This window comes from Lactuca sativa, chromosome 3 (genome assembly GCF_002870075.4).
Source record: "Lactuca sativa cultivar Salinas chromosome 3, Lsat_Salinas_v11, whole genome shotgun sequence".
NCBI lineage: Eukaryota > Viridiplantae > Streptophyta > Magnoliopsida > Asterales > Asteraceae > Lactuca > Lactuca sativa.
In genome coordinates, this window is record NC_056625.2 from 234,062,041 (window position 1) to 234,073,310 (window position 11,270).

General features: G+C 32.0%; 1 protein-coding gene across 1 annotated transcript; it reads right to left on the reverse strand.

The window, feature by feature from the left end:
• Positions 1 to 1,313: 1,313 nt before the first annotated feature.
• On the reverse strand, positions 1,314 to 3,992 carry LOC122197146 (F-box/kelch-repeat protein At3g06240-like). The gene is made up of 4 exons (XM_042900644.2): positions 2,737 to 3,992; positions 2,432 to 2,497; positions 2,165 to 2,349; positions 1,314 to 1,447 (listed from the first exon to the last, which is right to left on the reverse strand). Exons 1-4 carry the CDS (start codon positions 3,901 to 3,903, stop codon positions 1,381 to 1,383), a joined length of 1,485 nt encoding a protein of 494 aa, XP_042756578.2. The 5' UTR covers positions 3,904 to 3,992; the 3' UTR covers positions 1,314 to 1,380.
• Between the last annotated feature and the right edge of the window lie 7,278 nt (positions 3,993 to 11,270).

The window sequence follows — 11,270 nt, forward strand, 5'->3', positions numbered from 1 at the left end:
TAAAGTTGTAGTCTTGTTGATGCAAAACTGTTATAGGCTTCATTAATTTTTGAGGTAATTTTTTCCTTCGACTTCTTTAGACTTTTATAAGGTTTTTTCTAATGAGATTTTCTTAAATTTCTGATGTAACTGTTTTTTCTAAATAGTATGATGTGTTTTTGATATTGAAATTTTGAGATATATATATATATATATATATATATATATATATATATATATATATATATATATATATACACACACACACACATATATATATATATATATATATATATATATATATATATATATATATATATATATATATATATATATATATATATGAAAAATATGATATAGTTTTTTGTGAATAATTGATGTATATGAAGATCTGATGTATCTCAAAATTTGATAAGTTATTTTAATTTCTTAAAATACGATGTATCGGATTTTTAAAAATCTGTTATGTAAATTCTGATGTCATATGTGAAATCTGTTTTTGAACAACTAATTAGTTTTTTTTTTATATCTGAATAATGTGATATGAGTTTTCTGAATAATCTGATGTATATGAAATTCAGATATGTCTCAACATCTGATAAGTTATTTGAATTTTTAAAACTTTGATGTATCAGATTTTAGAAAATATGATGTTGATTTTCAATTTCTGCAAGACCATTTTATGTTTTATGTATAGGTTGTGGTTCTGGATAGCTAACTTCGGCGAAAAGAAGTATTGAAAGTCAATGTCTATGAAGTCTTGTTGATCATCAAATAACATATGTTTTTCTTCAAAAAATGTAAAATGGCACTTTGTATGCTTTTGTTCGTACAACTATCATTTAGTTTGACTATAAATTTTATTTCGCTTTTCCTATATAATTTTTGTTTAGAAATGTTATGGCACTATTTTTTTCTTGCCCCGGGCATTGAAATTCAATGGACCGGCCTGTTCAAACCCAATTAATCTCCTCTCTCATCGGTAAGTTCTAGCAGAGTTGTCGATATGCGTTCGGCATGCCGAGGGCTCGCCCGGTATTTGCCGAGCTGGTCGATGTCATTGCTGAAACCACACAGATCAGCCTAATAATGTAGTTTAAAAACATAAAAATTACCAAAAGGCCTAGATTTTTTCTACCCAATATAAAAAAAGTCAATACAATCTGCATATTCTATTTTATAAGTTAAACCAAAAAGTGAATAAAAGAAATCTATAAACTATCAAATAAAACATACGTTTTATTAAACATAAAAACCACAAATATAATAATGATTAGTGTTCAACTATTGCCTAAAACAAAAAATATAAAAACGTAAAATTAATTTGGTGTATTGCCAAGATTGTTACTAGATCATCTCATATTTGTGCTTGCATATCTTTCCGTTCTTTTGGTTCCATTTCTATTTCCTTTGCAAGTTGGTCTTGCATATCTTCTCGTTCTTTTTGTTCACTTTCCAATTCCCATACCTAAAAATTTCAAAACACATATATAGTAAGTGGACAAACAATATATAATTAGAAACAAATTATTTATATTAACTTTGTTTTATCCGTTACAACAATATACATTATAATTGTACATAGTATCAACACACTTCACTAGTTTATAAATGTAAAAATCATTCTACTCGTCCTTCATATGCTATTTGACGTAATTTCTGCCTCATGTTAAATGTTTACTTTTAACTAGTTTAACAATCTAATATGCAAACTTTTATTAGTAATTCCATATTCTTGAGTTCCTTATGATATTTGTCGTATAGAGCATATATATCATTTTAACTTATATTTCAGCTACTTTGTTATAAACTTTAAAGAACTTTTGGTTTATATATACAATTTTGGCAAATTTTGTATAATTTACCTTATAAGTGTACTCCTCAAGTATTCCCGACCTAGCTAGGTGAAGTATTTACTACTCCTCGGTTGACCGAACGACCGATTAGCGAAGTAATGTACTTGCATTTTATATCTATAAAAGGTAACATATTTTACATTTTATCTATATTAGCAATGTACTTTACATTTTATCTATAATAGAGGCGTATTTGATTATTTATCCATAATAACAAAAATACTTAATTTTTTAGTAACATAGACAACCTAATTCCTTTTTAAAAGTTAAACAAACCGTATTTATTTGTTTATAAGAACTCAATGCATATATTAAATTAGTATATATACCTGTTCTTGTGACTCTTTGTACTTAATGGAGGACATGGCACACCCCCCAGAGGGGTTCCTGTTGTCGCGAACTTAAGATCTGAGGATCTTCCTCCCTGACTTTGCACCCGTAACTCAACAGTTTCCTCCGGATTTTGAGTGACATCGTTCCCATGCTTCTCAATCATGACTCTTTCATATGCCTCCTGAAATTTATCAAAACAATATGCTTGTTATTGAACTAAAAGCTGAGAATGTTATATATAAAAAATGATAAATATAACTTACATATTCCGCCCACGACCCAACAGTACACCATTCTAAGCTATTTATTTTGAACTTCCATTTCCGCGCCTGCAGATGCATGATAACGAAATTTGTGATTTATTTGTAACTAAAAATATTTTCTAGATTTAGATATAAATGAATCGAAGTCAATGGCACATTTTTAGACTCATATACGGATAAAAATATATAGAACTGAAAGAAAAAAAACGATTAGGTTTAAAGAGTATGATAGAGATATTAATTATATAAAACTGAAAGAAAAAAACAATATTTAGGTTTAAAGAGTATGATGGAGATGTACATACGTATAGAGAATATTTATTGGGTGACACAGTAGTCTCGATGTATTTCCCTCTTGGAGTGATATTTTTTGAACCCATTCTGTCGTATGCTTCTTTAGACATACGCTGGGCATAGATTGGGTTACATGTAAACACCATTTCTTTGGTATGCTTCTTCATATCTAATACGTAAACATCAACTTCGTTTTGAATGAGCCAATTTCCATTTCTCATCACGTGCAGTAGCGACTGACTCCAAAGAAAAAATGACATCGGGCCATAAGTTAACACCTTCGTCCAATCTCCATCTCCATTCATTCTCCATAACTCGATCATTTCATAACAACGTTGGTTTTCCATATAACTTGTGTCGTCGATGAGAATTGCAACACAGAAGTGAATGCACCCTTTTAGAACCATGAAATCCAAAGAGCTTGTCATTTGATTTCCGAAAGAAGGCATCACTATCTCTGTGAACTTTTCGGTCTTTGTTTCGAACCTCATAACTGAATATGAATGAATAAAGGTCCCTTCTCCTCTATCAACTTGTTTTAAGAAATAGAGTTTTTCATTTAACAGTATATGCTTTGGCTGCTCCGGGTAGTAACCTACAAGTGAAGCCCAGTTGGAAGCCCTTTGTCGGAAGTCCTCTGTTGACCTGACCTTTCTCCATGAGTCGGATTTTAATGAGTATATATAAATACAAGCACTGGGATAACGTTTCACACGTAGAAGCCTGTAGTCGTCATCAGAAGAGATATAATACAACCCAAATATACCATCAAAGATATCGTAACATTCATCCCGAGAACCCTTTGTAGACAACTTCTTATTGTCACCTGTCAATGGATTCCATAAAACTAGAGCATAATATTTGGGAGAACATTCCAACTCGCTTATGCCTACGCATAATAATCCATGCAAAGATGTTAAAATTGACACGTTTTTATAATTGATTGGTACATAAAATGGTAAACGAAGGTTTCCTGTTAAACCATCTTCTGGTGTTTCACAGTCAAACCTAAAGAAATTTTTTTGTATGGTGGATGTGTATGGAGATTGGTTTGTGGCAGCTAAGACGATATATTTGTGGTGGTTTTCATGGTGATCGTTGGCGGTTACGTGGTGGTGGTAGGTGGTGGCAAAAGCACCTGAATTTAAGAAAAAGTACCATTTCTTGCAAACACACATTACATTGGGTAGAGCTTTGACGGGAAGCCTTGGAAGTATCTGGAAAAATAAAATCTCCTGTGGAAGATTACTTGGAGGGTGGGGCTCCCCCATGGGGTAGGGATATGATCATATATATATATATATATATATATATATATATATATATATATATATATATATATATATATATATATATATATATATATATATATATATATATATATATATATATATATATATATATATATATATATATATATATATATATATATATATATTTGAGATTTCTAGTTTTAAAAGCTGAAACGATATATTGGAATTTGCTTACAAAAAATGTGGGTAAAAGTAAATAATTCAGTCAAAGTAAGCACCACCCCAAAATGAAGGGTGAACAGATCTAAGATCTGAGTCAAAGCACTACCCAAAAAGACGATGAAGCAGAGGTTTCAAGGATTTTCGTCCTAAAAATCTGCCAGAAAATGATGGAATCAAAACCAGAGAGTAGACCAAGTCGATCCATAAATTAAAACAACAGTAAAAATCTATATGCCAAAACCGATCAAGAATACTATTACTAGTTTATTACTGGATAGGGAGATTAATATGTTTACCCAAACTATTATACACTTTGAAAATATGAAATTTACCCTTTATAAACTTTGAAAATGTAAAATTTACCAAAACTAATATTTTAATCTATTTTAATAAGTTAATAACTATAAAAGTTATGTTTTACTATGCATACCATTTATGTTTGACAGAAATAACTCTTACATCCAGAAAAAATCCAGATCATGAAAGCCTTGTACATGTATGGTGCATCAGACACTAATAGCAGTCTACGTCCTTGAAATCAACCGGTAGCAACTATGTTGAGATTGCACTCACAATTACTTGAAGTCGAACTGAAGCTGTCCACACAAATTGTACTCACTTCTCACCCGAAACAGTTCTCCAATACCAGAACCACAATTTATAGCAACAGACACACTCGACCTATAAAAATTACATCAATTGATAGACCAAGTAATAATTTGGCTTGAGGGATTCAGAACAATTCTAGTATAACAATAATCCTTTTCAAATATATGCACATGTCTTGAAAAAACAGAGGGGGTGACGAGTTGCCCTACTTTTTCATACAACTCATACTTCTTCTCCTAACAACTAATCATATACTTATTTTATAAAAAAACTCATATTCAACTTCAAACACCACCGACATATTCATTTTATTTACTTTTTTTTTAGTTTATTTTAATAATATTTATTTTACATTTAGTTAATTTTCATGCATATTTTACTTTTCGTTATTTCGTAAGTATATTGTGTACTATATACTTTTTTGTGTCTGATTGCTGATTTTTAAAAGACTAGTGCGGTGCGGGGAAGATTCCGAAGACAAACGGGACTGGCGTAGATATAATAAGATCGTTCATTGATTTTTGTGAAGTCAGGATGAATTATAGTTCGGGCCATTTAAGAGAATAGGGTGGGAGATTGGAACATATTTTAGTTTGTGTTGAGTGAAGAATGAGATGGCGTGGGTTAGAAAGAAAGATGCTGATTAATATTGGGTTTGATATATGGGCTAAGCAATTCTTGTTATATTTTTACCAAGTTTGGGTTAGTGAGGGAAGCAAATTTAGGCCATCAAGAGTGGGATTTTCTAGTTGGAAGCATGGACAAATAGGACAAGCAAGATCACAAGTAAAAGCTACATAAGAATGTGATCAAAATTCTCGAAGATCACTTACACAATTGCGTGAGATTTTACTCATGAGACCATGTGCTTGTGTTACCCTTGAAGTGGTAGTATTTTCTTTTCGCTTCTAAGTGTTATTTGTGGGTAGTTTAGTGATCTCTTTCATTGAACATTGAACCGGTTCCCTTGGAGTTCTTGAGCTTTTGGAAAACATTTCTACTTTCTTATAGTTTTTTGGTACAATTTCCTTTACTTTTTTGTCATGTTTAACCATGTCAGGATAAACTAATCATTGGTTGAAATTGGAAGTAATCTTGAATGTTTGGTTTGTTTTCAAGAAATTTTTGAAGTTATGGCTGAAATCTGTGGAAGTATATTATAGTAAAACATCTATTCATGTTCATATATCTTTAATCAAGAGTTTAGGCATGTGAATGTTATATTAGTTGGTTAATTTCTTAATTAAGTAATAGATCTTAAAATTAACAAGCAACAAATAGTTTATGTGTTTCTGTTCATTTCATTTAAGTCATCAAAGTATTCCTCCAAACTGGTAATGAAAGCATTTTAAGTCATTTTGGATTTAGTGTCTTTTTAAACCATAATGCTAGTTGATTTTTTAAAATTGCATACTTCATTGATTTGTAGCTTGCAGTAAGAAAATATTTTATGAGCTTCTCTAACAAATATATTAATTTTTAAGTCATTTTAGCCAAACACAAGTATTACATTATAAGTCGTAATGATTAATTACCTAAATGTTCAATTGAAGCAATTTGAATGCCAGCCATTTCCCCTTATTGATTCACATACGAGATCCGTTACTCGCTTAATGGTTTAACACTATAATTCTTATGAATACGTTCACATGCATCTCACAAACACGTATACCTACATGATGATGATGATGATCATCATCATCACCAGCATCGCCATCTTCATCATCACCATCACCATCATCATCATCATCATCACCACCACCACCATCATCATCATGAGCATCACCATCACCATCACCATCATCAACATCAGCATCATCATCATCACCATCATCACCACCACCACCATCATCATCATCATCATATTAGAACACCCTGATTGTTGGTGATATTAGTGTCACTAAGTAACTGAAGCTAACATGTGATCTAAGGGGTTGCGCGAAGTGCATGAATGTATAAGATCTAATTAGAAGCCAGTTCGACGACTAGTTGGGGGTCTCGGGTTTCCAAAGGGGAAGCGCCCCTTTGACGGGGTCTAGGGGCAGCACCCCTAGCGGGTTTGAAGGGGCAGAGCCCCTGGCTGGGGTCCCGCTAGGGCTTGAGGGTGATTATGGTAAAACTAACGAATAATAATAATAATAATAATAATAATAATAATAATAATAATAATAATAATAATAATAATAATAACTATTATTATTATTATTATAAAAATAAAAATAATAATAATAATAATAAGTATTATTATAATTATAATAATATTAAGTATAATATAAAAAAAGAAGTGGAAATGGTCAAAATTAATAGTAGACAAGAATGGTGTGGATGTGGCATTCCCAGCCAGTTGGCAGTGTTGTTGTTTATTCCCATGTTTGCCCTGAGTTTGATTCTTGCTGTTCCACTCATTTTTTCACTTTTTTGGCCATTTGTAGTTAATTTAGGGTTTCATGTTTCACATAAAATATGTCCGCCTCCATTTTAGCGGGCAGATGGAAATTTTTAATCCCGCTTCCCTCTATCTCCTTTCTTCATTCGTTTTCCCTCTTTCTCTTTCATAGTTTTCCCTCCGATCGTCCAGTTCTTCATCGATCTGAAGACGATGATGTCTCCTATCAATCGGATGTTCCGGCTGTCGATTTGCTTCTCGCTTTCTTCTCCAACAAAGCTACAAACCTCCCCCGATTTGAACTCTTCCACGACGATCCTTCCCGGCGATTGAGAAGTCATCGGCCGTCCTAGCAAGACCAGTCTCCGCTTGTAGATCTTCGCAACACCCACCTACGACCGCAACTCCTTTTTCCTTTGTTTCTACCTTCTGTGACGAACATCTCCATCTCCGACAAACAGTCGCCGTCGCCGCCGCCTCCAGTGGACAGAGCATTTGCCGCAGTCGTCACTAGTGGACTACCCACCCTAGTCGTTGTAGCTGCTGTCGGCACCATCATCATCCTCCAAGATTCGTCCCTGCCACACACGTCTTGATATTTGATTTCATTGTTGAGTGCAGAGGTATGTTCCTAGTCTTTCCGATATGTTAATTTGTATCAATCATTCAGCCAAATATTTACGAATTTAATCTACAAGTTTATTCAAACATAATTATTTGTTGTTGTCCATATGGCTTAGGATCTTTGGCATATAGGTATTGAACTTTGTTTTTAGTGGTATTTGAGTAAGTATGTATGTATTTGTGTAGAAGAATTAATTATGATAAGTCAAATGATTACATAACTTGTTGTTATTAAGGAACCAATTATGGTTTTTTGTAAAAAACTTAAATCTGATTTGCCAAAGAGTTATGTGTGTGCATGAAGCCCTTATTAATAATTAATAAGGAAAAAAACTAAAGAATCAAAATCAAATCCCTGTACCATAATGTAAAGATCACATGCTATCTGATCAACTTCTTTTTTCCAAGTATAAGTATGTAGTTAACCCAAGTGACTCCCCTGTACCAAAGTGAAATTAAGTTTTTTATTAATGAGAAATGTATATGTTATGCTGAAAAATAATTCACTTAAGTTATATGAAATTAGAACAAAGTGAAATTAATTTTTTTTATTAATGAGAAATATATATGTTATGCTGAAAAATAATTCATTTAAGTTATATGAAATTAGAACAAACAGATGATCAAAGTTGGCAGATGACTTTCTTCCTCTCTTTTTTTCTTTTTCATGGTGCCATTATTCTTATTCACTTTGTTACTGTTTCATGTTTTTTGGTATACTCTTGATGAATATGCTATATGATGAATGCACTTTATTCTTTGTAAAATCATATGTAGATTGCACTATTTTGCCCTTTGGTTTGCTGCTTATTTTTGTTCATGGTTTTTTTTGCCTTTGGACTTTTTTTGCCCTTGCCTCTACATGTGGTTTGCCTTTGCTTGAATTTGTTAAAATGTTAGGTTAGTTTGTTAGATTTGTTAATTGTGATATAAATGTTATATAAATAGTGTTGAGAATGTCAATTTGTAAAAAAATGTTAAATTTGTTGAAATATTCAGTTAATTTGTTAAATTTGTTTAAAATGTTGAAAATTTTTGTTGATATTGCTATTATTGTTTAAGTATGAATTGTGTTACCATTTTTTTAGGTTGATAGGTTGTAGGCACAAGTTTCTACCATGGAACAACAATAACAAATGAAAGAACAAATGGAAACGGTTATGAGGATGATGAATATATCTTGAAATCAATCCCGTGCTCCCCCCGATAATCCATTTGAGGACAATTGATAAGTATTTTGGAACAATTGAATTTGAAAACACTTGTATTGTTTGCTTGTTTTGTCATGCTTAATTTGTATGGTATTTGAGACATTTGTATGGTATTTAAGACAATGGAATTGAATGTGTCAAAGTTGGTATTAGGGACATTTTTTGGTGTATTTTGGACAAATTGAATTGATATGGTATTTGACAAAAAATGGAAAATTTTTAATTTTTAATTTTTTTTTGATAAAATGAAATTAGCTACGGACTAGCTACGGAAATCCGTCGCTAAATAGTTCTGTAGGTATTCCGTAGGAAGAAAGTCAATTTTAGTCAAACTTGAGTTCTGTCATTAATTCATAGGAAATCTGTAGCTAAACAGTTGCGTAGCTATTCCGTAGGAAAATACTTGCGTAGGTAATCCGTAGGAAATCCGTAGCCATGCGATTCCGTAGCTATTCCATAGGAACATACACCCGTCGGCAATCCGTAGGCATTCCATAGCAATTACTGTCCGTAGGTATTATACCTACGGAAAAATCCGTAGCTATTCTGTAGCTAGTCCGTAGCACTTCTGTAGGTAAAAATTTCCCACGTGCATTTATGCTATAGGACATTTTATGTAGCAAATCCGTAGGTATCGCCTTATACCTACTGAATAGCTATAGATTGTGTCGTGCTGTTGCCCTAGTTTTCTAGTAGTGGTCATACAACTCATACTTCTTCTCCATTTGAGGCAACAACTAATCAGATACTTATTTTATACAAAAACTCATATTGAACTTCAAACACCACCGACATATTCATTTTATTTACTTTTTTAGTTTATTTTAATATATTTTATTTTATTTTTAGTTAATCTTCATGCATATTTTACTTTTTGTTATTTCGTATGTATATTGTGTACTATATACTTTTTTGTGTCTAATTGCTGATTTTTAAAAGACTAGCGCGGTGCGGGGAAGATTCGGAAGACAAACTGGACTGGTGCAGATATAATAAGATCGTTCATTGATTTTTGTGAATTCGGGATGAATTATAGTTCGAGCCATTTAAGAGAATAGGGTGGGAGATTGGAAGATATTTTAGTTTGTGTTAAGTGAAGAATGAGATGGCGTGGGCTACAAAGAAAGATGATGATTAATATTGGGGTTGATATATAGGCTAAGCAATTCTTGGTTATGTTTGTACCAAGTTTGGGTTAGTGAGGGAAGCAAATTTAGGCCATTAAGAGTGGGATTTTTGTAGCTGGAAGCATGGACAAATAAGACAAGCAAGAGCACAAGTGAAAGCTACATAAGAATGTGATCAAAATTCTCGAAGATCACTTACGCAATTGCGTGAGATTTTACTCATGAGACCATGTGCCTGTGTTACTCCTATAGTGGTAGTATTTTCTTTTCACTTTTAAGTGTTATTAGTGCTTTGTTTAGTGAGCTCTTTCATTGAACATTGAACCAGTTCCCCTTGGAGTTCTTGAGCTTTTGGAAAACATTTCTACTTTCTTATAGTCTTTTGGTACAATTACCTTTACTCTTTTGGCATGTTTAACCATGTCAGGATAAACTAAACCATAGTTGATATTGCAAGTAATCTTGAATGTTTGATTTGTTTTCAAGAAATTTATGAAGTTATGGTTGAAATCTGTGGAAGTATATTATAGTAAAACATCTTTTCATGTTCAAATATCTTTGATCAAGAGTTTAGGCATGCGAATGTTATATTAGTAGGTTAATTTCTTTATTAAGTAATAGATCTTAAAATTAACAAGCAACAAATAGTTTATGTGTTTTTGTTCATTTCATTTAAGTCATGAAAGTATTTCTCCTGGTAATGAAAGCATTTTAAGTCATTTTGGATTTGGTGTCTTTTTAAACCATAATGCTAGTTGATTTTCTAAAATTCCATACTTCATTGATTTGTAACTTGCAGTAAGAAAATATGTTATGAGCTTCTCTAACTAATATATTAATTTTTAAGTCCTTTTAGCAAAATTAGGTTTTTGTCACAGGTAGTACACTATAAGTCGTAATGATTAATTACCTAAATGTTCAATTGAAGCAATTTGAGTACCAACCATTTCCCCTTATTGATTTACATCAACTTTTATATATTCACATTGAATTTTATTAGTGTTGGTTAAATTAGATTCATAACAACACATGCTAACACCCCTTACCCTCCCATTTATATTTTTTATTGTTTCCTATGCATCTTTATGGTAAAACTTTGATAGAGTTTACAAA

Excerpts from the sequence above, each read along its gene's own strand:
- LOC122197146 (XM_042900644.2), bottom strand. The coding sequence starts at position 3,903 with ATGTGTGTTTGCAAGAAATGGTACTTTTTCTTAAATTCAGGTGCTTTT. Across the intron at positions 2,498-2,736 it reads CCAATAAATATTCTCTATAC|GCGCGGAAATGGAAGTTCAA; the intron begins GTATGTACATCT and ends ATGCATCTGCAG. Across the intron at positions 2,350-2,431 it reads TTGGGTCGTGGGCGGAATAT|GAGGCATATGAAAGAGTCAT; the intron begins GTAAGTTATATT and ends GATAAATTTCAG.